This window comes from Phragmites australis, chromosome 4 (assembly GCF_958298935.1).
Source record: "Phragmites australis chromosome 4, lpPhrAust1.1, whole genome shotgun sequence".
In the NCBI taxonomy this organism is placed as follows: domain Eukaryota; kingdom Viridiplantae; phylum Streptophyta; class Magnoliopsida; order Poales; family Poaceae; genus Phragmites; species Phragmites australis.
In genome coordinates, this window is record NC_084924.1 from 44,287,340 (window position 1) to 44,315,337 (window position 27,998).

Below are 27,998 nucleotides of genomic sequence, written 5' to 3' on the forward strand. Positions count from 1 at the left end.
TCCTGAACTGTGTGTTCACCGGCAAAATACTTGTGGGAACTGGCGGGATGGAATTATCTCCCCTAGGGCCGTCAACCCCCATAAGATCAACTTACGTGTTCTCTTCGGAAATATTTTTATTAAAGATAGTCTTTGCAAAATGAATCTTGTATCAACAAAGCTAACTTTTCGCAAAATTTAAAAGACTCTACAGCCTTATCCTTGATCTACCCATAAGCATCTAATATTCTCTCTTGAGGTAGGACTTGCTAAGTACCTTATATACCCACACTTGCTAATTATGGACCCAGATGATCCAGAGGTCGACTTCGTCGAAAGAGAAGATAAAGACTAGAGAAGCTGGTTTTGTCTGCACTCAAGCTGCTTATAGGGCATGGGTCGTTTTTGCGTCATTTCTGTTATGCTGTGAGGGTTTGTTAATTTGTGCATATGAGCCCTTGTTGTAATGAACTCTGTGTTGTACTTTATTATTGTACTTAATCGATGTATATTTATGATGTTTATTTTTATTGAAATTCGTACGTACCAGCTATTGATCAGAAACTGATATAAGCTACAAGAGGTGACCCAAAAGAGGGTCCGACAAATATAGCATCACCTTTTTATTGTCCGCTGATTCGAAACTTCGACGTGAATTTTGATTTGCTTGCTCGTACCTTCGAATGCACAAAACCACTCAGGTTGCAAGAGCAATGAAGTTGAGAGATGCATCTCCAGTGCTCAACATGTATATACATACTGGGTACAACCTCCGACACTAGTATTGTCTGCTGCTCAAGAAAGTTCGCTTCCGGCTGATAAACATAAAAGAATGCTGTACTCTTTCACGAAAAGAAGTTAACAAGGACATATATAATCCATGTCTAATTGACTAACTGTATATTTATCCCACTACTTCCCCAAAACCCTACTACTCCCTCTCATCTTCCTTCCTTTCTTCTTCCTCCCTTAATTAGCTTTAACAAGCACAAGAAGAGACCAAATGGAGCTAAACAGCAGAAGCAAGCAGTCTAGCAACGCAAAGGGCAAGGCCAAAGCCACGGCCAAGATCGTAGAAGAAGAGCAGGAGGAGGAAGTTACAGACTTCAGCTCAAGCAGCTGCAGTTGCTTCTTCTGCGCCACTAAGCAGCCGGACGCCCGGATCCGCCGCGCCAGCCTTGCCGCTTTATTCAGGGAGCTGCCTTACTGCGAGGATGACGGCGGCGGCAATAATGGCCAGTCATGTGCCGCGGCGGTCGGCGCAGTGTGGCGCGCGGCCATGGCCGCGCCCGACGACCCGGAGCTCCCGTCGCTCGGCGCGATCCGGTGCATGTCCCTCCTCCTCGCCCGCGCGCTCGCCGACGCGGCGTGGTGCCGATGCGGCGACAATGTGTACGTGCCGTACTACGCCGCCCACGTCATCGGTTCGTACACTATCCGCTCCTCCGCGCACGCCGAGCTGGCCGTCGCGGCTGGGGCCGTGCGCCCCCTGCTGTCCCTCCTCGGCGGCGCTATGACGTGGGTCGAGCAGCGCGCGGCCGCGCGCGCCCTGGGCCACCTCGCCAGCTACGACGCCACGTTCCCGGCCGTTGCGCGGCACGCCGCCGATGCGGTGCCGCTCGCCGTGCGAGCCGCGTCCACCTGCATTGGCGACGTCTACGCGAACTTCGTCGCGCTGGCACCGAGCAGGCGGCCAAAGTACCATCGCGACCTTGTGACGTGGGGGAACGGCGGTGGCGTTGACGCCGAGGACCGCAAGGCGGAGGAGTGGGCAAGCCAGCTCCAGTGCTGGTCGCTCTACTTCCTGAGCGGCCTCGCCTCCAGTGACCTGTCATCTCATGCCATGATATGCCAAGATGCCGCCTTCTTGCGCGAGCTGTCCCGGATGTGGGGAGGCCTGGCGAACGGCGACTCGCCCGCCGGCGTCGGGTTGATGCGCCTTCTCTGCCAGAGTGCAGTCGGCCGCGCCGCCATCGCGGCGTGTCGCGACGTGCTCTCCAGTCTCTGCGACCTCGCGCGATCGTCGGATGACTGGCAGTACATGTCCATCGACTGCTTGCTCCTCCTCCTCGACGACCACGACACTTGGCACGCCGTTGCTGATGCCACGGCGCCGTGCCTCGTTGACTTGGCCGAGCTCCGACACCTCGGTCCAAGGCGACGGCTCGGCGATGCCATTGCAAGTGCACTGCTTTTTGATGATGACCATGCCCGTGGCCGTGAATTAGGAGCGGAAGCAAATGAAGCGATTGCCAACTTGAGGGAGCTGAAGGTGGAGAGGAAGGAGAGAGAGGAAGCAATGCCTAGGGATGGGCTGCTCAAGAGAGAGATATTAGCTAAGGAGAAGAAGAGGCAAGGCAATGACAGGTTCTTGCACGGCGACGTGGACAAGGCCATTGATCTGTACACCGAAGCCTTGGAGTTGTGCCCCTTGAACCGGAGGAGGGAGCGGCTGGTTCTGCACAGCAATCGCGCGCAGTGCCGGCTCGCGCGGCGCGAGGCCGACGCCGCGGTGAGCGACGCGACGCGTGCTCTCGCGCTGGCGCGGCCGGAAAACGCGCACGCCAGGAGCCTGTGGCGCCGCGCGCAGGCGCACGACATGAAGGGCATGGCCAGGGAGAGCCTCCTGGACTGCCTGGCCTGCGCCGGCGCGTGGCTCGACCGCCGGAAGCACCCGCGGAGGGCGGCGCGCGGCGCCAACCCGAAGGTGCCGTACTGCGTCGCGCGGATGATCAGCAAGCAGATGAGCGTGACAGGGCTGTTCGCCGGCGTGACGACGAACGGCAACGAGGCAGGTAGTGGTGAGTGCATGCCACGGTGCAGCGAAGACGACGACGGGGACGACGAGGACGACGAAGATGATCGCGATGATGACGATGAAAGCGAGGAGGAGGGATTTGCCAACAATGCTAGATTGGAGATTTGAACGTCAGGTTAAGCAGGAAGTTAAATTGTGGAACACCATACGCTATCTTAAATTGATTTGTAGTATTGATCATGAAATGGTTTTCATGGCTCAGGTAGGGATTTGCAAATCATTACGGGAGATGCTTGGAAGAGGTTGGCACGAAGGACATAAAAGTGCAAAGCTTTTGTTATCTCATGATCCACAGTTGTAAACTGGCACACACTGATAAATGTAGGGAAATAAGGGCTCCACTGCGGCTATTGCTATTAGCCAGAGACAGAGTTGGAGATGAAGTGATCGGTGCAGTGGCTACCCTTTGATGCGCATGGTGAATCCTAATTTTTGCATTTTTAGGTTCACATGTCAATTATTAATCATTAGAATGAATCGTTAACCGTCATTTATAGATCGTCGCAACTGTCAATTTCTTCATCTACTTTACAATTTCCTATCCCCGTGATTCGAGCAAATATAATTTTGTGCTAAGTTTTCAACCAAAAAGTCTACGGACTTGGAATCATTCATCCAGATTCCTTATATTGCAAAACATGTCAATTTGAGTATACATACTTGTGCATTGAATAGAGAAAATCAGTTGATCTAACTGATGATACACAATTTATGTGGATGTCTGAGTTGGTTCTAGTAGGAGAGCTAGGTGTATATTATATAGATGATATGTAGGAATCGTTTGGTAGAGCTAGTTCTAATTCATTCTGGAAGTGAATTCAATTCACACTGGAAATATTTTTATAGTGAATCAGATTTAGTTGTAAAATTGTTTGGCTGTCTGACTAGATTTTGATTCGTGAAAGAGAGGATGTTGGTTGAATTTACCTTTATACCCCTATTTGTATAATCTTTTGATTTTTGCACAACTTGTATATGAGATGTATTTCGCTTGTTTTGTTAAATACTTTTTGCACTATATGACACAAAAAGCTTTCTCTGAGATCTTCTTTGACCCTTGCATCTTTCAGGAAGTCTTCATTGTGAACAAATACGCATACATGTTTTGGTTCAATGTACAAATGCACATGAATATCTGGATTGAGCAAATCGGTGCACAAATAGGTACATTCGTGTTTCAGACATGACATTACGATTCGGTGCACAAATACGTATACATGTCTTAGTTCAATGTACAAAAAAGACTACTGCATGCCCACATGCCATATGCATACACATGACATTCTCTAAATGCATCAAACAATGAACATGTAGGCCTTGTACCAACCATCTTCTTCTGATTTTGCTTGTTGGACAAACAACCTATCAGTTATCTCCGGTTTTCTTCTACCATTTCAGCTGCACAGTGCCTGCTTGCCAAAGATTGGAACAACAAATTTAGCGAAAGACCAAATGTATATGCTCTACAATTGAAAATGCCGAATCGATTCGCTATAATCCACCTGTGAAGCGCGACAGAAAGAGGCCGTTTGGTAGCGATTCGCCAGTTTCAGGAGCGAATTGACTGCTAAAATCGCTACCAAATGGGCCTGTAATAAAATTGATTAGATTCTCCAAATCATTCATCTCTTTGTCATCATAACTCTTAAGAAAATTGAGTCATAAATAGCATGCTACAATTTCTCGGCATCCAACTTTGAACATATTGATTATCTTCGAAGAAATATTTTCACATGGCAAAGCAACTGAAATTGGAGGGTATACCACAAACTAGCCGATTATTAAATATTTATGAAGGACAATACTCAGATTGTCAATTCCAAGTAGAGACAAATTCATGTGATGAAAATATAGTGTTCGACGGATGTGCAAACACTTACAACTATACTAGGTTTGCAATCCTATAAAATCTGTTTAACCCCTAAAATGTCCATTTAAATCATTGGAATTTCATAATAACTTTGGGAGTAACCAAAGCAATTACAATTGTTTGACACTTCCATTGGAATATGACTTTTCTCTCTTCTTCCCTACATACTTTTCTACTTTACTAATAAACCTTAGTTGAATTACCAAAAACTACAATAGCATAAGCTCATCGATATATATTCCATTACAATTAGGACGCAGAGTTATCAAGAGAAAAGTACTTCACTGAGCATACGAAACAAATATTGAAAGGGAAGTAAATGATTTTCCTTGCAAAAAAAAAAGTTCATGTTTTACTAACTTTGGAACTTTTGTTCCAAGGAAAGGAGATCATTGCAACAAAGGGTTCACTTAGCACAGTAAAACAAGAAATGATAGTAAAAGAGCTAATCAGAGAGCATCTACATCACAAATGTGAGTGCTAGAAGAAACCTCATCACTCTCATGTATAGGTCCACACAGGTCCTGCATCCAATCTCACCAATAATTGCTATACAAAGCAAGTGTTAGGGGGTCGCCATAAAGGACCCTCGATGTCCCTTTGGCTAAGTCAGTCTAGGTCCAAGGACCATCCGACTCAGGACCCTTTTGGGACCCCATGGCTCCGGAGGGGTTCCGAAGGCCATGCCTTCAAGGCCCTCCTGACCCCTAGAGCCATGGACTCTTTAGAAAGATCAACTAGGAGGGGGCCCATAGGTCGCCCCCACTTGCAGCGAAATGATCAACATTTAATACTAGTCAAGTGGTGGCCACCTAACACGCTGGCGCAAGTGGTGGCCGCCTGTCAAGTTGGTGTAGTGCGGTGTCGAAATAAACGACCAGTCACTAGGACAATCGCCTTGCCAGCTGTAGCCATGAATTACGGGGTTGTCCCTATACCTTGTGATACAGTAAAGAACATGTATCTCTATCAGCCTCATATGGGTATATTTGTACATTCATACTATGAGTATCAGTATCAATACAGACCCTTGGACACCAAGCCAAGAGGGCATATTTCCCTTGAAACGCATGGTGTTCTATCCATCTCGACTTCTCCTCCAAGCTTGAGTCATTCTTGTGAATTGGCTCTCGCCGCACTTTATTCATGGAAGACATTTTCTTTCCCCAACAGCTGGCGCCATCCGTGGGGAAAGAATACACGTAGAAGCACTAGGAGAGGTATGATGCCACCAAAGAAGAAGATAGCCAGGGTGGCGGTCGATCCCCGGCCATGCCGGTGCAAAAGTCCACATGGCCATCGCGACCATGCTCACGCTACACCGACGTCAACCCCTCAACTGGCCAAAATGAGAGCATCATGGCCACCGGTGACCCGGCCATGACCCTGGCTATGACTGACGCTAGGGGCCTCGTTGTTTTGGAGGCCCTTCAGCCCTCGTTGTGCCCCAGGGGTTATGGCTCAGGTCGTAGCTACACAAGACATTGAGGCCAACCGGCAAGAGTACGTGGTGGCCTTCCGGGCTCAGCTGGAGGAGCTGCATGCGACCCTATGTGCAGCACACCGCCTACCTCCATCAAATCCAATGAAGGTGGGCAGGCCGCCATGGCCAAGTGATTTCCTCTCGCTCGGGAAAGAGTAGCCCTCTGATGGTTCTGGGCGCTAGAACCCGGGTCTATTTACACTTGGGCCCAGCTCAGGGATACCTTCTTCAACAACTTCCAAGGTACCTTCGTTGAGCCGGTGACCTCTGAGAGCTTATATGCCATCATTCCGGTGAGACCCTCCAGCAGTACTTCTGAAGGTTAGCCCAAACCAAGGCCCAGGTAAAGGGCATTTCAGAGTCATCTGTCATTGATGTCGCTACCCAAGGTTTGGCCACTGGGCCTCTCCTTGATCGACTGCAGCGACGCCCGGTGCGCTTAGTAAGCGCCTTCATGTGCAAATTTGAGGAATATGCAAGTCCGGAGGAGGAGCGGCTCCATCGGGAGACTGTGCATATCACCACAACCCCCTACGTCGAGCCCGAGAAGCCCACCTCTCAAGTGGGGTCCTCGCATGCCCCACCACCTCCATTAGTAAAAAGGAGCTCTGAGGAAGCCGAGGGCTTCGGGATGTGTAGGCCCTGGCAAAAACAATGGCGCAGCATGCACAACATTGCTCAAGACTGAGGGGCTCCAAGCTTGCTCTGTTCCAAGGGGTGCGATCGAGGGTGCTCCGGAGCTTTCCCCGAGCAGCAGCGAACCTAGGGCCAATAGCCAGAAGAAGGATATTGGTACACTCAGCATAGGGCAGGACGAGCCTACAACACCGAAGATTGGTTGACCCTTATCACCTTTCGAGAGGAGTACCTCGAGAGGCAGACATCATGTGTGGAAGGGGACGAGGCCGGGGACGAGCAGTGCAGAGGCCGTAAGCTAGCAGTAGGCCGCTAGATTAATCACCTGGCCTTCCAAAACCCTCCCTCGCTGGCTCTACCTCCGCCATCGCTGCTACCCACAGTGCAACACGTTGACGAAGGGGACCATCCTGGGCGGGAGGTCCTGACCATAACAGTAGGAGGACCCTCCGGTGGCTCCTCAAAGTGGCAGCAACAGGATTATGCACATGGGGTCAACCTCATAAGGGCCACCAACATCCACCACCGAGTCCCTGGATGGGTCGAAGCCCCTGTAACCTTCTCCCATGACAACGCTATGGGAGTAACCTTTCCCCATACCGACGTGCTAGTCATCATGAACAACATCGTCGAAATTGAAGTCCGAAGGGTGCTGATCGACAGAGGAAGCTCCACATATATCCTCTTCATACATGCCTTTGACCAGCTCCGCATTCCATGGAGCTGGCTCTCTCCACTCCAGAGGCCCCTTCAAGGGTTCAACGGGGCTCCCCTTGATGCCCTGGGCCGGATAGAGCTACATGTCGCCTTCGGCGAAGGCCCTGCTATGCGGACCGAGACGATCACCATGGAAGTCATGGACGTGCCCTACACATACAACATCATCCTAGGCTAGGGAACTCTGAACAAGTTTAGAGCAATCTCCCATCACAATTATATCTACATGAAGGTACCTAGGCTCCAGGGGCTAATCTCCGTACACGGCAATCAAAACTTAGCTAGGTGCATCGAGTATGGGCACCCTGCCCCACTCGACAGCCGCAACGTGCATAACATGGCTGAAGGCCCCCTTAAAGATCCCTCTCCAATATGCCTCGAACGTCGGGTCCCTCTAAAGCGCCGGTCGGAGGGGGACGTCAAGCACGTCCCATTGGGAGTAGGGAACCTAGACCGAGAGTTCCAAATCAGGGCAGATATCACTTTGGAGCAAGAAGCCCAGCTCATAGCCATCCTAAGAGACAACTCCGATGTATTTGCATGGTCTCGGTAGGACCTCCCCAGAGTCGATCACCATATCATTGAGCATGCCCTCCGGGTCGACCCGCAGGCTTGGCCTTTGTGACAGGGGCTTTGCAAGCTATCCATCGAGCGTAGGAGACCGCGAAGAAGGAGGTCCGAAAGCTGTTGGAGGCCAGCGTAATCCGGGAGGTCATCCATTCAGAGTGAATGTCAAATTCATTCCTGGTCAAGAAGCCTAATGGGAAATGGTGCATGTGCATCGATTTCACGGAACTCAACAAAACCTGCCCACAAGACCCATACCCACTCCCTCACTTAGACTAGCTGGTGGACTTGACCGCTTGCTGCGAGTTGCTCAACTTCCTGGACACGTACTCCGGATACCAACAGGTTTGGATGGTCGCTGAGGACGAGGGTAAGACCAACTTCATTGCCCCTTCGGAGTGTATTTCTACATCTGGATGTCTTTTGGCCTCCGAAATACCGGAGCTACCTTCTCTTGCCTAGTATAGAAGATCATGAAACAACAGTTAGGTCACAACATGGAGGCTTACGTCGAACACATAGTCGTTAAAAGCAAGCTTGAAGCCGACCACATTGCAGACCTACAGGAAACCTTCAACAACCTTCGGGTCGCTGGTGTGCGGCTTAACCCAGAGAAGTGCATCTTCAGTGCTAAAGCTAGGAATTTACTGGGGTACCTCATCTCTAGGCGTGGCATCAAGGCTAACCTTGGCAAAATCCATGCCATCATAGAGATGGTGTCCCACCACATCGAAGGGGGTCCAGTGCCTGGTCGGTTGCTTGGCAGCCCTCAGCTGTTTCCTTGCCAAGTCCACCGAGCACAACATTCTATTCTTCATAACGTTGAGGAACGTTAGGCCATTCACGTGGACAAAGGAGTGTCATGACACCTTCGAGACCCTTAAGGCCCACCTGTCCAACCTCAAGACGCTCGCTATACCCCTTCTTGGCGAGGGTCTCCTCCTGTACCTATCTGCCTCTACCTTTGCCTCCGCTGTAAGCGTTGTACTCGTACGAGAGGAAGAGAAGGAAGGCCACTCCAATCAGAGGGCGGTTTACTACATTTCGAAGGCCCTAGCCGCGGCCAAGACGTGCTGCACACAACTCAAAAAGATGGCATATGCACTTTTGATGACCTCTCGCAAGCTCCGACACTACTTCCTCACCCACAACATCACCGTACGAACCTCATACCCACTAGACAATATGTTCTGCAATCAAGAGGTGACAGGACACATAGGTAAGTGGGCAGTGGAGCTTGCACCCTTTGCAGTGCAGTTCGTGGCCCGGCGTGGATGCCGAAGCTGTCCTCATCTACCCAATTGGATAGCAGGCAGCATTCGCAGCCCGCTTGGAGTTTAAGGCAACCAACAACATTGCCGAGTATGAGGCCATCCTCCTAGGGCTCCGCAAGGCTTGGGGCTTAGGTGCCACTAGTATAATTATAAAAACAGACTCGCAGCCTGTTGTCGGGCATATTGATAAGAGATTCCAGGTCCGACATCCAGAGCTGTTGAAATACCTCAAAGCCATTCGCAAGTCCAAAAGATTCTTCCAAGGCATCTCAGTGCGAAGCATACCCTGCATGGACAAGCACCAAGTAGAGACCTTGGCAAAGGCTGCCGCCGGAAGCAAAGTCCTCCCTTCAGGGACCTTCTTCAAAATCCTCCACAAGTCAGCAACGGGTACCTCCGATGAGGTCACCACCACTGTCCTACCCATCGGGCCTTCTGATTGGAGGGCCCCCCTCTCTTCTTTCCTAAAGGGAACGGAGGAGCCCAACGACCCGGTTGAGCTCCGTCGTATTAAACAGCGTGCCAGGAGCTACCTCCTGCTTGACGAAACCCTTTACAAGACCAGAGTCTGCAACCCCTTCCTCCACTATGTCACCAAGGACCAAGGGGGCCAACCTCTTACGAGAGATTCACGAGGCCTACCTCCTGCTTGACGAAACCCTTTACAAGACTGGAGTCTGCAACCCCTTCCTCCACTATGTCACCAAGGACCAAGGGGCTATGTGGCAGCCACCTCGCGCCCCGCGCCCTCATAGGAAATGCACTCCGCCATGGGCTATATTGGCCTACTATCATGATCGACATTGAGGAACTCGTCCACACCTGCCAATGATGCCAATGGATGAGACATCGAAGCCACTGTCCTCTAACCTCGCGGCAGCCAATCACTCCTGTCTGGCCCCTGGCCCACTAGGGGATGGACTTAATTGGGAAATTCCATTGCACTAAAAGGAACCTCAGGTATGCGGTCGTGGCCTTGGAGTACTTCTCCAAATGGATCAAAGTCAAGCTCCTTACGGCAATCACATCTAAGAATGTCCAGAAATTATTCTAAAAAAACATCATATGCTGCTTCAGCATCCCATGGCACCTCATCGTAGGCATTGGATACAGTTTGACTGCGGCCCATTCTGGGAGTTTTGCACCGACCTTGGCATCGAGATGTGCTTTGCCGTGGTTCATCACCCGCAATTCAATGGGGTAGTCAAGCACGCCAACGACAACATCATCTCCGGACTAAACCGATGTCTCGTCGGCCTCACTAAAGGCCTATGGGTCGAAGAGCTCCCAAAGGTATTGTGGTCTCTTCGCACTATGGTCAGTCATCCCACCAGGTTTACTCCCTTTCGTGTCCTGCTCAGTGACGAAGCCATGACTCCGATAGAAGTCAAGGGACGCTCCCTCCGGGTTCACTTGCTGGAGACTACTGGAGAAAGAGAAGTACCCTTTGACCTTGCAGACGGTATAAGGCTTTATGCTGTCTAGGACCTTGACTGCTACATCACTGAAACCAAGGCTTAGTACAATCCTAAGTTCATGCTGTGAATCTTCAAACCCAAAGATCTAGTCCTCTGATGTGTGCTGGCTCCGAGAAAACTCCAGAACAAATAGGAAGACCCCTACCTCATCCTCGCGTCCAAAAGACCAGGCTCCTATCGATTGGCGGGAGCCCCCTCGACCACACATGGAATGCGGAATCACTCTGTAAATGCTAAAATCAGGAGCTAACATAGCCTTTCCAAGGTATCAGTTAGGGGAAGAGCGTCAGAAAAAAAGAAACAACAACGATCGCTATGAGATAACAAAGTTCCATTACAATCATTCAACCGACTGGTCTTACATCCAAAAGGGGCTCACACACGAAGGGCACCCCTCCAAACTTCAAGCCCCACAAGCAACCCAGAAGACACAAAAAAAAAATCGACAATAAACAAGGCCCTAGGGCTAGCGAAAGCGCTTCAGACACGGCACCTCGCTTCGGAAGCTGATGTAGTAGTGGGCACCGTCGAAGGACGATGACTAACTGGGGGGCACCTCCTTGGCCTCCTCTTCTTCCTTATCATCCTCATCAATCTCCTTCTCCAGGAGATCCCAGACAATCTCTTCTTCTTCATCGGAGATGTTAACAATCTCAACTAGAGCAACCGCTCAGGCCGGAGATCGACCTGGATCAACGGGAGGTAGCCCCTCTGCAATGACGGCTGCGTGATGGTGGCTAGCTCTAGTTCGACGAGCAGGCCCCTGAGATCGCCTGCCCTCGGTAGTAGCACGATCAGTGGGGCTAGCACCAGCGTCTATGATGGTTCGCCCGGCATGGAAGGTGACACCATACGAGACTGAAGCTAGGTCGCAAGAAGAAATCTTGTCGCGCTCAAAGGCAGCCAGGTCGCAAGGCAGGGCATAGATTATAAAGACAGGTCACGACGACTCTCATTCCACCTCAGGAGCACGCGACCACACCAAATGCACTAGTTTTTCGTGCACATGTCCTATCAAAATTCGTTCCCAAAGTACTTTTGGCACATGCAAGGGCAGCAAGCGCAAGACCCCAGGAGTCACGGAGATTATTCCTCAGGCCTACCTCACCCTGTGGCATGATCACTAACATACATGGCCCATGATGAGTTGGCCCACGTATCAGACCAATTCTGCTGGGGCCAGGCACACTGCCTTCATTGCGCGCCATCATGATGCTACGACAGGAAAAGAAGAGAAGATCTCATCACAGCAGGGCTTTGGATGGCCCTACCTCCGTCGAGCCTTGCTACAACCATCAGCAAGGAGGTCCAATTCATGAAAGGTACGCCCATCCGTTGCCCTGTTCAAAGTTCAGCATCGCCGCTTACTCTCAACCCTTACATGATGTACGAAAACCCTTAGTTTGGCATGTGCTAAGAATAGCCATCCGACCTAGCCATATATTCTGCTACAATTAGCTATTCATAGATAATAGTAGACATCAAAACTACATTATATCTCTACTCAAATAATGCCACATACAACATAATAGGTATCAAAATCCTCCGCCACCCGAAGGCATCAACCTCGGTTGTGTCAAGGTACTAAAACCCTCCACCACCGAAGGAATTAGCCTCAGTCACGTCGAGGTTCTAAAACCCTCAGGCACTAGATGGCATCAGACTCGGTCGCGTCGAGGTCCTAAAACCCTCCGTCACCCCAAGGTATTAGCCTCGATCATGTTAAGGTCCTAAAACCCTCTGTCACGCAAAGGCATTAGCCTCAGTCGTGTCGAGGTCCTAAACTCTCCACCAACCTGAAGGCATCGGCCTTGGTCGCATTGAGGTCCTAAAATCCTCCACCACCTAAAGGCTTTAGCCTCGGTCGCGTCGGGGTCCCAAACCCTCAACCAACCCAAAGGCATCAGCCTTGGTTGCGTCAAGGTCCTAAAACCCTCTGTCACCCGAAGGCATCAGCCTCGGTCGTGTTGATGTCCAAAATCCTTCCTCACCTAGTACACCTAAACATTCCTTTAATCACACCCTCCGGCCGCTAACGAACGCACAGTGTTAGAGGGCCAGGAAAGGGGAAAACTTCCAAAGCATAGGTGTGAGTAAAGACGAGGAATAAAATCAACACATTACTTATTACTCATGCATCATATGTACAGAAGTTACACTCAGTGAATGTCATACAGTCAATCTATGCCTAACAAACGTGCTAGGCCGCCACATCTCCCCGAAGTACGATGAAATGAGGAGGACTGGTCCTGGCTTTCGGAGCCACCAACCCCACTGGAAGACCTATACCGGCACACGGAGCGATGATGCGGGTACCCTGGGCATGAAGGCCTATTAAAAACATAATCCCCCTAAAGCTGAGGAGCTGAGGGTTCTACTTGGAAAGGGTACAAGTCAAAGGCCGTAAAATTTAGCTCTGTATCTGCCTACGCAACCTCCTCCGCATCCACTTCCTTAATTCGGGCCATGACGTTCGCAAGGATGTCCGATTGCACTAGCCCGTCAAAGCCACAGAGGAGAACAAAACGTCGGGACTCCCTCGGTCCAGCAATATCAAAGGTCATTCACCACTCATCTACCCCTACGAAACTCAGGCCAGCCTCCGAAGAAGCGGAAGGGTCCTCCGGCTCCTCCTTCACCAAGACATCAGTGGAAACCTCTAGGTCCACACGTCCTTAGGAATCGTGAGGAAGGAAGAAGCGCTCCCATCGCGCGGAGGATTGAACAGGCCCGGAGGATCCAAATGTGCTGGGCCCTCCTCTAGAGGTGGCAGCCAGAGCATCGGGGATTTTTCTTGTTTCTCCGAGTTGCCGAACCTGAAGGCGCGAATCCTGCCCAAAGGTATGCTAGCACAACACAGATAAATGCACAAAGCACGAAAGAAGTTTGGGCTCACCAAAGAGTGGAGGGAAAAGTCATAATACATAAAAAAGGAGTGCCGGGCTAACACACTGAATCTCTAGCCTCCTGCAAAAGAAGAAGAGAAACAAAAAAAAATGCAAAGCCTATTGAGGACTACACCTTCAAAAGCTGATCCTGCGAAGCGTCATCCTCGCACGACGACTGCTCCTACGGAGTGATGTTCGAACGAGGAGGCCGCCCAGGTGGTGGCAGTGTGCCGAATGAGACGTCTGGGCGCGGAGCCTGAAATCCCAAACTCGGAGTCCCTCGAACGCCGGACTTCACGCGCTCTAACATGAAACGTAGTGTTGTAGGTCGCCCTGCCTCACCCATACTCCCAGGTGGAAGCCGTCCAAGGCTGTGCGAATCTGCACTAAGGGTGCCTCAGGCTAGACATCCTTAACCGTGAAACCTGGATCCGGCTGCTCTAACGCACCAAACTGATGGACCACCGCTCATTGCAGAAGCACGAGTTGAAGCACCAAGGTCACTCGGACACTCGAGCCAGCATAAGCCTCAACAGCGTTGGCCACTGCCCCTACCGCAGATTGAAGCCAATGGAGCATCCGGACCAGGACATCCGGTCTAGAGGGCAATGGTGGGACCTTCGCCTCGAGGCCGGTTAGAGCACTATCTATGGCATGGGCCTCCTTTGTAGTGCGCTCCGTCATCCCTTGGCACTCCACTCACATGATGTCCTCCGCCACCCTCAGCTCTTATTGAGCTATGGCCGCTGCTATTCAGAGGTCCCGGGCATTGCCTTCGATGGGCTTCGATAGCCTCTCGGATTGTGCCCTCCGTGCACTCTCCTCACGCCATATCCTCTAATAGGGAAGCCTCCGCATGCTCCCGTTGCACCGTCTCCTCCCTCAGGAAACCCTCTGTGCGCTCCCGGCGCGCCATCTCACCTGTAGATGACCTGCCGCTGAATCCGCACGCTTCGTGGCCTCGTCCAGGGTGCTTCAAAGCACCGCCACTTCCTTCCATCCGGTGCCTTGGGTTGCTGCGAGGGCCTGGCACTGTGAGCAGCTCAGTGCCTTCGCTAGCAATAGTTGCTTTGAGATGCAGGAAAGGATGGATGAGACAGCGGTCCGAGGGTAGAGCCTAATAGAAAAAACCTACCTCCTAGATATACCTGCCAGGCCGTCACCTTTAGACGCACCGCCACCTGGAGATGGCCAAATGGGCCACTCGGGCCGACCCAGAATGGGCTCGGCCTTGCTACAGCATGGCCTGAACGGTCTGGTTACTGTAACGGGCCGTGCCATGCTAGCCCACGTACCTCCCCCTCGACCCGGTGGCACAGCTGGCCCGACGGGGATGATAAGCACGACGGGCACGACAGGCACATGTGATCCAACGGCACACGAGCAGCCCGTCGGCACAACCGGCCCGATAAAATTAAAAAATAGCTACAAAATTAAAAAATATATAGAAAATAGATTTAAAAAATAGCTACAAATTAAAAAATATAGAAAATAGCTGGGCCCATGCGTTCCGGGCTAGATCGTGCCTGGCTGGGCCATGCCCATGCTAGCCTGACTCAGCCGGGCTGTGCCGCATGCTCGGCCCAGGCACAGCCCGTGGCCTCGTGCCATGCCAGGCCGGCTCGTCTCGACTCGGGTCGTGCCGTACCTGAACCGTGCCTATAGTGTTGTGCCTCGGGCTGGCCCAGTAGGCATGGCCTATTTGGACATCTTTACCACCACCTCCTCCTGGGGCCTATGAGTAAGAGATGCTTTGATCTCTCTGCTCTCCAGGAGCAACGAGGCCGAAGCTAAAGTACTCAACATCTCTGGGTGAAGGGAGAAGTCGTCTGGGGTTAGGGCCTTGAAGCCCAAGCTCCTCCCTGAGAAATCTAGGGCCCTCGCCATGCAGAACTCGACTCCTCTTGCGCTGGCCACAAGGTCTAGGTCGTGGCCCTGTGTGAGGCCTTAAGGCGCCAAAACCTCCACTTCCGGAGTGGTAGTCGGGAAAGCCACTGGAACGATCATCAAGCTCTCCAAGGGTGCCATAAACCCATGAGCAGAGGCTGAGGTCGTCTCTAATTCAGCTGCCTTTGAATACTAGAAGGAATATGAAGGTCAGGATCCTCAAGCACTGAAGCATCGAGATAATAAGTGGGGACCAGCAAAGGTCTTACCTGTGCCTTCGGTCACCACATCCACGGGACCTATGACATCCACGTTAGCAAAGGGATTAACAAGATCCCACGCCATCAAGTTACCCAGGGACTCCTCGCCCCCTCCTCCAACATAGCCATGGCTGGTCGGGACCAGAGGGGCTAGGGCCTCCCTAATATTACCACCCTCGGACGGGGCCTCGTCCTTAGCAGCACCGCGTGCAGACCCAACGTTCGCCACATGCCTTCGACTCTTTGTCCCGTCTGACACAGTCTCGGATGACTTGGCCACCGAGCTGGTACACGAGCCCTGTGCGAAATTGCCGAAGTTGTAGAGCCCGCAACACGTCCACGCTTTCCCGCAGCCCAGGGCTCTGCTGGAGCAGGCCATACCGGAGCCACCAGTTCGAGGCGGGAGCAGATCCGGTTATGTTGCTCCCAGCTCCTCACTAGCTCTAGGCGCTGGTGTCGCTCCGCGATAGAGGGCTGGTCCAGGAATTTCTCTACAATCTCGGTCGCTCAGTCCAGCAGGAGGCAACTCTCTGAAAGAAAAAGGCGTCTCGCATCTGCAGATTCGAAGCAAGACAACAAAGATGACTCACCAGAACTTGCGATGGGCCTGGAATATGCATTCAGCTCACCTTCCCCACCTTGTTCGAAGATGTGGTGCCAGCCCGCTTGGAGAGGCTGGATGCGCAGCATCGTGAACTCCTCTACGAGGTCACACATACTCATCTTCTGGGCCACTCTTTGAAGTAGTGCCACCCTCAAGACCAACTGAGCCTCAGGGATATGCACTGCCAGGGTACAGACGTACTCAATATCCTGGTTAGTAGAGCAGAGGGGGATCCGAAGCCTACATCATAATAAAACAACCCCTTCGTCCACCCGATGTACCACTAGTTATTTATGGCCTTCACCGGGAATGCGTCCTGATATTCCGGCTGGAGCTGGAAGTTCATGCTTCCAAAATAGAGGGCCTTCATCTCCCCGCCATCTGTCTGCTTCGGCTGGCAGTTTGCTTCGTGGGTAGCAACAAATAGCTTGCCCGACCTTAACAACCCTCAGCTCGCATGGACCATTCAAAGATGGCCAGGCAGGCGATGGCGTTGGCTGAGAGTTGGGGGAGCTCCATGTAGAAGTGGCGAAGCGCCCCTTTGAGAAGCAGCGTGGCCGAGAACCTAAGCCTCGCGTCAAAGAAGGCCCCAAAAACCACAACTTCACAACTTCACGGGGTCAAGATCGCCTGTCCCACTGGAAGGAGAGCCACCGACCTAGAGGGGATCTTCCCCGCCTTGACCATCCTGTCAAGATCGGCCACGATGATGGTTGACTCCCCTAGCATGCTAGTTTGCTAAGGGTGCTTCTTGCTAGCGCGACGAAGTTGCATGCCCGGAAGCGGTGGGGGGCTCGTGTCCCCTGTGGCTCCTGTTGGCGTGGCGGCCTGGTCCCCAGACACTGCACGGCCCTCGGCGGGGATCTGGCCCTACCGTGAGCGCCGAAACGAGTCATGATGACCCTAGAAATACATCGAGGAGCGCTCGACGGTGATGGAAAGTGAAGGAGCAGTGGCTGGCGAGCATGTTGGCAAGACTCCTGCTTTTATCCACCCAAGGAGGATCTGTTGACGCCTTGGGGCACAGGCGCATGCCCTATCACGTCCACTTCCCTATTATCATGGGGAAGCGGAACTGCTCTCTACGACCCTCTAATACCAACACGCCACACGTCCCACTTATCACTAAGCGCAGACTACATTTAATGTTCTCTCTCGCAAGTGTCATTAGTCATTCTGCCTAACCATTGGACCGACACTTCCTAACTTGAAACCGCTAGAGGCCTTGCTCTGAGTACCGGGTGGATGGCCGCACCACTGGCTATCCTCGCGAGGGGCTGTTGTTGGGGGTCGCCATCAAAAACCCTCGCGCTCCCTTGACTTTGTCAGTCTAGACCTGATGACCATTAGGCTTAGGACCCCTCCGGGACCCTATGGCTCCGAAAGGGGTCCCGGAGGCCATGCCTTTGGGGCCCTCCTAACCCCCGGAGCCATCGGCCCTTCAGAAAGATCAACCAGGAGGGGCCCGCAGGTCACCGCCCCAATTGCAGCGAAATGACCAGCATTTAATATAGTCAAGTGGTGGCCGCCTAACACGCTGTCGCAAGTGGTGACTGCCTGACAAGCTGGTGTAGTGTGGTGCCAAAATAAACAACCAACCACTAGGATAACCGCCTCATCAACTGTAGCCATGAATTACATGGATGTCCCTATACCCTGTGATACAGTAAATAACTTGTATCTCTATCAACCTCATGTAAGCATATTTGTATATTTACACTATAAATATCAGTATAAATATAAACCCTTGGTCACCAAGTCAATGGAATAGATTTTTCTGGAAACACTTGGTGTTCTGTCCATATCAACTTCTCTACCAAGTTTGAGTCATTTCAGTGAATTGGCTCTCACCGTATTTTATTCATAAAAAATATTTTCTTTCCTCAACAGTGAGATCATTCAAAGTGATTTTCTGGTTCATGCCTAAAATGTTTAAAGTATTTTATGAATATCGTGATTAACATGTTGAGCTTTAGCACATGCAATTCCTAAGCATACACAAAACTTGTGTTGTAAAGTTACATACTTGCACATAATTTGCCGCATGCTCGTGCAGGACCACTTAATTTCGTCCCCCCCCCCAAAAAAAACACTACACGTCCTAAGCTTCCCGTCCATGACGCCGCGCTTAATCGCAAATAGGAACCGAGAAGATTACACCACGACGTACGATTAAAGCAGAACGAAACGGTCGAGAGAAAATAAGATAACAAGAACAGATCACCACGACTGGAAGAAAGGTCGTTAGATCGAGTGCCAGGGGACGTGCAGAAGCCGACGAGGACGCATGATTAGGAGGGAGCCAAGTGGTGACCATGTCCTGCGGATCCAACAGATTCTGCGGTCATCAACTGAAGAATATATTAATGGAGCGATCGTACACGCAATTTGCACGCATATCGATCCAATGCCCTACGCGAAAGCAAGCAGGAATGATTTGATTTGACAGGCAGTTAGATAGTACTAAAAGTGGATATGCGTGTAATATTAAACTGGCAGTCGGTGTGCTTTAAGCGCGCATATGATGGACAAACGCCGGTGGCCGCTTTCCGGATATAGAAGGGGTGAGCAACTGCTACCTGGTCTCTCTTTTTTTCTTCTTCTTCTTCTTCTTCTTTTTTTTTTTTTTGAGCATGGATTGCTCAGCCCTCGGTTTGCTACTTCAGGCCCCGTTGGAAACCTTACTTGTTCCTGAGGGAATAGAACTGTTTACCACGAAATTCATGTGAAATACTTGCGCTCTAAACATTCCTTCGTGAGATTGTTCCTTTTTTTTTTATCATGGATACTTCACTATTGTACTTGTCCTTTTTCTCCTCTGAATCCGCCTTTTCCATTTCTCCTTTGTAAAGCCCTATTAACACCTTTGCAACTTTTCATCAACGGATCGTGGCTTACTGTTTCTAATTTTCTAGATCTATACAACATATAAGAAAGTATACTAACTGATCAACTGAGAATAGCTTAAAACATGTCTCCACCATGTACAACATAAACCATGTGCTCAAGGATCATATGAGCATTCACCAATATACCCATCACCTCCGCCACCAAGGAATTACGCTTAACATGTGAAGCCATATCGATAAAACATCTAGAGCAAATACGGGCTAAGAGAAACAGCGACATCAACTTACATGCAAGAACACAGATTTGAAAGACATTTATTATGTCTAAGCATGCCACAGATCCTTTCCCTTGGGGTTGTGGGGGGGGGGGGGGCATACTGCATAGCTTTTCCTATTCCCCCGTCTACTGTCCTCCGTCAGAAACACTGGTTATCAATGTTAACCTCATCATCCTCAGTTGCTTCATCATCGACAGCAGAGCTGTTTCCATTGGCAAATTCCATCTGCTTGCCATTGGAATTCGTGGACTTGCCGTTGGCCTTATTCTTAGTTGGTTTTTTGCCCTTCTCAGCCTGCTGCAACTCAAGCCCCTTTGCTGACAGCCGCCGCTTCCGCTTTGAGTTTGTCCCGTCCGCTGGGTCTTCAGCAGTAGAGTTATCCACTGCCAGAGGAATAAAATCAAGAATATTGTCCATGAGAGCGAGAGAGCATTATACTGATACTAATTATCCACAAATACTTGAAACAACATGAAAAGCTCAGGTTTTCAAAATCCCTAACTGCAAAGGCATCACCTTCTGTAGCTACTAATGCAACTTCTACTTTGAATATGATGTAACCTATAGTTTTGTTGGTATGCATGTAATATCGTAATCTTTGCATAAACTAAACTGAGGACCAAATTCTATTAATATTTCATCCTAATGGGTGCACAACTTGGTTTTCTTGGTATGATGTTCTGCAAGTTCTTTATATCAAAATGGACCACGCTGCTAGTCCTAGTAGATTCCATTTAGAAAACAAAAAAAACAAATCATAGGTGTGATGACTATATAGTAACAGTTGCACAGAACAAGAAATCAGAAAAGGTATAGTTTCACCTTCCATTGGGCTTGATGCTGGAGGAATGACCTGACCAATCTGTGCAGCATCCATTGAGGATGGAGAACCAGAATGGTTGCTGTCCTCCAACTTTGATGAGCTTCCAAGGCATTTGTCCAGCTGCTCATCAGGATCATCTGGGGAAGGAACTGCTGGCAAGAAGACAATCTCATCCACAGAATCCTCCACATCACTGAACATTGCATTCTTCTTACACGTCTCAACATCAATATCAGCATTCTCATCTATCACTACTTCCTCAGCCTACAGAGAGGATTTAGAGAGAGAGAGAGAGAGAGAGAATCATTCATGTGCATACCACGAATAACAGTTAAAGGACAAGTAAAGATTTTTTGTTCACCTGTTCTTCATATCCATTCAGGTCAAACTCATCCTCTCGTTCAACATACTCTTCATTTTCTTCTAACTCCACAAAGTCGGGAGCAAACGCACTCCAATTCTCTACATGCTCCTTGGCCCAAATGTATGCAAGGCCTGCTACAGAAACTGTAGCAATTGTAGGTTCAACAGGATGCCAAGCAAGATCTATGAGAGCTTCCTTTGGACCTTCAAGTATCTTTACAAGGCGCCCTGCTTGGTCCCATATTTGCAACCTGTGCTCTCCTTTGTTTGCAGAAGCACCAACAATCCACTCACCATTACCACTGAAACATGGCGCCTTCCACTGTATCTTTGTGATGGCATCTGAAAGTTCACAAGAAAGAACTAGGCAGCTTGCACCAATTGCTTTTAGCTTATCATAGTGCCTTTCATAGTCATTATTGTTGTTGCTTATGTTTCCAATCTCCTCTCCAGAACCTTTAACAGGCAGAAGATTCTTGTAGACTCTAATGACCCGATCATTAGAATTTGTCAGCAGATATTGGCCATCCCTGCTGAAAACAATATCCTTAACTACAGTTCCACCAGGGATGAAAATTACTGCATGTACCTCGATGCTTTTTGAATCTATGATTAAAATTTCTCCCTTGGAGTTGCCCACATATATCAGATCCCCGTGCTTATCGAATGTTGCAGCTGTTGGTGTAAAAGGTGGGGTACCATCCGCGAATTTATTACGAGGATTAGGTGCAGGGGGGTTACCATTCTCAGATACAGAAACAGGGAGAACTGTGGTACTTCCAGTGTTCAAATCAACAAGAAGAGGTGCAGAAGACAGAGGACATGCCAAACAAATAGATGGGGTGGGAGAACCAGGATGAAGACAGGCATGCAATGGAGTCTGCTGAAGAGTTATACGGGCAATCTTGTCCCCAGTTGACACATCCCAAAGTGTCAATGACTTGTCAGTAGCAGAGGCAAGCAAACGGTGGCCATACTTGGACCAGGAGACGCTTGTTATAGGTGCAGTGCAATCTTTATCACGAAATTCTCTTGCAAGTCCCCTAGTTTCAAAGTCCCAGATAACACAGCTACCATTTGAGCATCCAGCTGAAAATATGTAACAGACATTGTTATCAATCATTGGAAACAATTTCACAGCCAAAATATATTAAACACCATCCAAAGCACTATTGGTACATTTCATAAACAATGTTGACATCCATAATTATCACAAGTTTTTACAGGCATGCAGCACTAACTTCATATGCGAAACTAAGGATTATAAAGTAAACAAAGCTTCTAGCTTGAAGAATCTACACAGCATTTCCTTGTCATACCGATATCACCATGTTGTATCATAGCATTGGCAATGGCAAGGTAACTATAAACTTGCAGAAAGGAACAAAGTATGATAAAATCCTATTGTTGCTTTTCCATTTTTGCTCATCTCCAAGCAGAAGTGCACCACAAAGAAAACTAAAGGCACATACAAAATACATGGTGCACATCTAATCTAACACACATTCTTCACTCCCATCCTCTGACATCCATGAACAACACCCTTGGTTTGAGTTTTTATTTAGAAATAAATATCCAGGATACCGTATTCCCCATGTATGCAAGTATATTCTTCTGTTTTAATTTTAATGCACATGTTACAACTGAGGGTAATTGCACTATGAGGAAAGTAAGAGTAAAAGGTTAAACAAACAAGTTGAGCCTGCATTAGATGTTTACACTAATTATGGGTCAACAAATGAAAGGCATTATAAACATGTTCCACATGGACAAGAAAATAACACAATGTTGGTGATCTTTTCAAGCATAGTATAGAAAGCAGGGTAATCACTAACTGCAATAGAAAGCAGATAATCCCATTGGTGCCACGCCGGTAAAATGAACTAATTGAGCAGATAGCAATGACACACAAGAAATTGCTTTGCCAGACTAGAAGAAATGATTTCAATTCTTGTTAACTGAAGAAAAAGTCAACAAGTTAAAACCAACACTAATTGAGCACAACAAAAGAAACCAGTGTGTTTTACAAGAACTAGGAAGATAATTACAAGAAATACTAACTTGAAAGTACTTAGGAACAATTACTGATAATTACCAGCAAGAAGAGTTCCGGTACGGTTAAACGAGATGCATTTCATACTCCCATGATGCAAGTACTCCTCAATTGTCTCGGGAAATTCACCCTGATATGGATCTACACCAACACAGAACAGAACACTAAAATATATTGGAGATATTTTTTCATATTTATTCTCAACATAGAAATCTAAACACAAACTATCCACAAGTATTTCGCAAATAGCAGGCATGACTTAACTTCCTTCTCTGCCGTGTGGTGTTTAGGGGATTTTTTTAAGGGATTTTTTTAGTAATCTATATTACTGCTACTGATGTGTACACTGGCTGATTCTCTGAAACATAATGAATTGCATCTTATCATTAAATTAAAAAAAACTGCCAGAAAATGTGCCTATCATTTCCTAGACTTGACCAAATTTGCCGATTTTCTCCAATTCATCTGCATACAAATGAAAAGCAGCACCAAAGACGTACAAATTTTACATGTGACACTTCTAGCGAAGCAATCTAAATCCAAAACCCTCGTTGAACCTGTAAATAACACTTTATTTTGGTGCCACCAAAACACAAAAACCAGCAGAAGCACTCGCCAGAAACAAATAATCACTAATGTAACCGGAAAACTACCTACATTCTAGGGCAAAACATGGGGTTATCAGCATATCGAAACCCACTCACCCGTACGGTAATTCCACCCAAAATCCCAAAATTTCGAGTTTCAAATCACCTAAACGAGGGGGAATTCTAGGAAAGAAACAGAGCAGCACTAATCCCCGCAAATCCAACCTAAAACCCTAAAATTCCACCTCGAATCGCCGTAAAAACATCACGAATCCGCAACGTACCCAACCAGATTCCCCAAAGATTCGCCCGAATCATCACGTCCCAATCCAGCCCAGCAAAAATCCCCTACGAGAATCGCAAGGAGAACCCACCGACTATAGGCACGTTCATCGCGCCACCGCCGCCGCCGCCCCTCGGCGCGACGCTACCCTCGCAAGGGAGGACCTAAGGAAGGGATCGGCCAAGGTAGGGAACCCTAGGCGAGCGCGCTGCCGCCTGATCCCCACAAGGGGAGGCAGCGTGTGCGCTGGCGCTGCGCTCAAGCCCTAGAAAAAAAACTCGCGCGTAGCGGGAGTTGAGGGAGACGGAGGGGGAGGAACCGCGAGGCAGACACGATTTTGAAGCGGAAAGTGTGAATGAGCAAGGGCGAGTCGACGCGCGCGCGGAGGGGGAGGGTAAGGCCGTAAGACCTCTCCAATCATATTCCCTTCATTTCGTTCCTTTTTCGATTCCCTTCTCCGTTCTCATTCCCTTTATTTCCTCTCATCTCCAACAGCTTCTTCTCGAAGGGAATCGCGAAGGAAAAGGAGAGAGAATCCCGTCCTTAGACCATCTCCAACCATATTCCCTTTATTTCGTTCCCTTCCCGATTCTCTTCCCCATTCTCATTCCCTTTATTTTCTCTCATCTCCAACAGCTTTCCCTCGAGGGGAATCGTGAAGGGAAAGAAGAGATAATCCCGTCCTGAAGGGAATGACCATGGGAATCCCGTCGTGACGGGAACCGTGAAGGGAAACCGTTGGAGCGCTGAAGGGAACGAAAATCCCGTCGTGAAGGGATTTTGGTCCCTGAAGGGAAACCGTTGGAGATGGTCCCTGGGAATCCCATCGTGACGGGAATCATGAAGGGAAACCGTTGGAGAGCTGAAGGGAACGAAAATCCCGTCGTGAAGGGATTTTAGTCCCTGAAGGGAAACCGTTGGAGATGGTCTAACGGCGAGGATATGGGTTTGTATTGTGCCCCTCCCCTCCCTCCTCCCGATGCAATCATATCTGATCCATCAACGAATTTGATATGTTGTAAATACGTATGATTAAAATTTTGGAAGATTAGGAATATAATCTTATTGCCAAACATACGCGAAGGCGAAAAGCCATCCCTCCAAATAAACCTTCTCTCACAACAGATCGTAATCTTCTCTCAAACATATTGTTATTATTCGGCGATGACACTTCCTCTGATAGATCATACTCTAACAATAGCATGTTCATCATGTCGCCTCCGCTCCTCTATAATGAGAAATAGGAAAATGACAGCAAGCATGTTGGCATCGTGCTTCTAAAGTCTAAAAAAAATCACACGAGGTGGGAGGAATGAGGGAGGGAAGGGGCAAGGAGACGCGAGAAGAACATGCTTTTGAAGCAGAAATACAAAATTGGTCAAAGGGTGGGATATGCGCATGTGGAGGGGGATGAAATCCATGTTTTTGCTGTCCATGCCCCAATCGAGGCGCATTGAAAATTGACGGCATAGATGCAGTTTATGGCATCTGATGTGATGCATCAATGGATTTGGTGCATAGCAAACACACATGGCTTAAAGAAAATTCCGAGGAAAGAATTTCATTACCACTTGCAGGGAATGCTGGTAGCCACCTCCCTAGGTACACCTTCTCTTGTGGTGAATTGTTCTCCATTGGTGGCTCCTCCTGTGAGGGTACTTCCTCCAACAAATTATAATTCAACATGGCTCCTGTTCTATATGGTGCTTCGATGGTGGCTCCTCTCATCGCTAGACTTTGGCAAAGGATCTATTATTATTCGAATCTTCATAGATGCAAAAATTTGAAATAGTGCTATCAAAGGTGTGGCGGCAAAGGAGGAGGAGAGAAGAAAAAAGGCCACTGACACTTGGCAACACTAGCTAGGTTAGGGTGTCGGTTCACAGGCTGGTGTTAAGGTGCAACTTAGGGTTAAAGAAGCCGGGAGGAGTTAGTTGTGTCACCCTTCCAATTTCCCTGTTAGAACTCAGATGTGAAACAATAGATAGAATAGAGTTCCATTGCCTCAATCGATTCATGTACACATATATTTATACAAATGGAAGGGACGCCTGTTGAGTTGAGAAGGCAACTCTTCGCCAACATGCATCTAGATGTCAACCGCCATTGCAGCGATGAGACTAACCGTAACACCCCCCTTGATCGAATTGATATCTGTATATTGATCAATGAATAACTTCTCTAAAAATCCTATGGGAAAATATATGAGGAGGGATGTGATTATAATATGCCATTGAAAAACTCCTTGAAAACCCAGTGGGGAATAATTTAGGAGAAAATGATATGGTATATATGCTTGTGTTGATATTGCCTCATTAAAAATCTTATATGAGAAAACTAGAGAGTAAAACTCATAAAGAAAAAAAGAGTGCAATATGTATGACCTAATGATCATAAATAGGTTATAAATTAGGGATTAACTCCCCTTGAACTCTGTAATTCTCGAAGTCTTCTTATGCCAATTCCACGAATACATTTTTAGAATGTTGAAGTGGGCAATGACTTAGTGAATAAATTTATTAGATTTTCACATGAATTGGTTTCTAAGATATTTATTTCTCCACTCTTTTGTAGCTCATTTGGAAAAATAACTTAGGGCAATATGCTTTGTAATATTACTCTTTATATAACTTGTTTATATCTGGATAATACAAGCAGCATTATCGTCATAGATAACGGTGGGAGATTCTGATGAATTAATCCCACATGATCCTTGAATATGATTTATCATTCTGCGAAGCCATACGCATTCACAAGGGACTTTATATAGAGCTATTATTTCAGAATGATTGGTAGAAGTAGCAACAAGAGTTTGCTTTGATGATTTTCACGAGAAAGCTGTACCACCATATAGGAAAACAAATCTAGTTTGTGACATGGTATTATGAGGATCAGACATATAGCCAGTATTAGTATAACTTATCATAGTCATATCTTAGTTTTTCTGATAGAACAAACCAAGATCTCTAGTACCGTTTAAATATCTAAGGATTTGTTTTGCACCAACAAAATATCTCTTATTTGGAGCAGCACTATGTCTAGCTAAAAGATTGACTGCAAATGCAATATCAGGCTTTGTGCAATTTGTGAGGTACATAAGTGCTCCTATGATACTTAAATATGGAACATCAGGTCCCAGTAATTCTTCACCTTATTCCCTAGGTCGAAATGGATCTTTGTCCATTTCCAGGGATCGAACAACTATAGGAGTTTTTGATAGATATAACTTATCCATATTAAACTTCTACAATATCTTTTCAATGTATGCAGATTGGTGAATTAATATCCCTGATGGGAGATGCTCAAGTTGTAAACCTAAGCAAAATTTGGTTTGGCCCAAATCCTTCATCTCAAACTCCATCTTTAGATGACTGATGGCTTCATTTATATCTTGTGTGGTTCCAATAATGTTGAGGTCATCAACATAAACTGAGATGATGCAAAATCCAGTGAGGGATTTCTTGATGAACATATAGGGACAATCATCGTTGTTAGAGTAACCCTTCAGAAGAAGGAACTTACTTAGTTGGTTGTACCATATTCTACCCGACTGTTTCAAGCCATAGAGTGACTTTCACAACTTTACTCAAAACATGTCACGATTTGTCTTTGGATTCAGAATCTTAAACCCTTTAGAGACTTTCATATATATGTCCGAATTAAGTGACCCATATAGATAAATGGTCACCACATCCATTAATTGCATGGATAAGTCCATTTGAATCGCCAATGAGATTAAGTATCAGAATGTTATTTCACTCATAACAGGATAATAGATTTTGTTATAATCGATATCGGGTCTCTGTGTGAACCCTTATGCTACAAGCCTCGCTTTGTATCTCACCACCTCATTATTTTCATTTCTTTTCCGAAGGAAAACCTATTTAGATCTAACAGGAAAAACATTTGGAGGAGTAGGTATTACAAATGTAGATACCTCTCTTTTAGCAAGCGAGCTCAATTCTACCTTAATAGCCTCCTTCCATTTGATTAAGTCTAAGAGCTTAAGGCAGTCTGCTATGGTCTTAGGTTCTGGATCTACCTCGAGATTTTTGGCAATATTTGACAAATAGATGTTCACAATTGCAGTCTTAAGGTTATAAGATTCTCCTGAATCAATATAATTTATGGAAATTTCATATACTTCCTCTAACTCCTCAGGATTTTTCATCACCATGGAGTTAGATTGTTCCGATGTCCCAGCACCAATATTAGTGCACGCAGTTGTGCTGAGCTCTAGATGAAGAGTATCCAATTGGTGTCTATCAATAATAGGTTGATTTTCATTTACTGACTTAAAA

General features: G+C 48.0%; 2 protein-coding genes across 4 annotated transcripts; one reads left to right on the plus strand and one right to left on the minus strand.

The window, feature by feature from the left end:
* The first annotated feature begins 982 nt into the window (after positions 1-982).
* On the plus strand, positions 983-3,320 carry LOC133914450 (uncharacterized). The gene has a single exon (XM_062357552.1). The coding sequence runs from the start codon at positions 983-985 to the stop codon at positions 2,903-2,905; it is 1,923 nt and encodes a 640-aa protein (XP_062213536.1). The 3' UTR covers positions 2,906-3,320.
* Positions 3,321-19,390: 16,070 nt separating this feature from the next.
* Positions 19,391-24,078, minus strand: LOC133916712 (protein RBL-like). Of its 3 annotated transcripts, none has more exons than XM_062360517.1 (5): positions 23,789-24,078; positions 22,870-22,968; positions 20,773-21,863; positions 20,411-20,675; positions 19,391-19,971 (listed from the first exon to the last, which is right to left on the minus strand). In XM_062360517.1, exons 1-5 carry the CDS (start codon positions 23,805-23,807, stop codon positions 19,727-19,729), a joined length of 1,719 nt encoding a protein of 572 aa, XP_062216501.1. In that variant the 5' UTR covers positions 23,808-24,078; the 3' UTR covers positions 19,391-19,726. The 3 variants fall into 3 exon arrangements, with proteins under 3 accessions (XP_062216501.1, XP_062216500.1, XP_062216499.1); XM_062360516.1 differs by lacking the exon at positions 23,789-24,078 and adding an exon at positions 23,699-23,784; XM_062360515.1 differs by lacking the exon at positions 23,789-24,078 and having other exon boundaries at positions 22,870-23,782.
* Between the last annotated feature and the right edge of the window lie 3,920 nt (positions 24,079-27,998).

Excerpts from the sequence above, each read along its gene's own strand:
- LOC133914450 (XM_062357552.1), top strand. The coding sequence starts at position 983 with ATGGAGCTAAACAGCAGAAGCAAGCAGTCTAGCAACGCAAAGGGCAAG.
- LOC133916712 (XM_062360515.1), bottom strand. The coding sequence starts at position 23,083 with ATGCCTGCTATTTGCGAAATACTTGTGGATAGTTTGTGTTTAGATTTC. Across the intron at positions 21,864-22,869 it reads TACCGGAACTCTTCTTGCTG|CTGGATGCTCAAATGGTAGC; the intron begins GTAATTATCAGT and ends ACATATTTTCAG. Across the intron at positions 19,972-20,410 it reads AGCATCAAGCCCAATGGAAG|TGGATAACTCTACTGCTGAA; the intron begins GTGAAACTATAC and ends TTCCTCTGGCAG.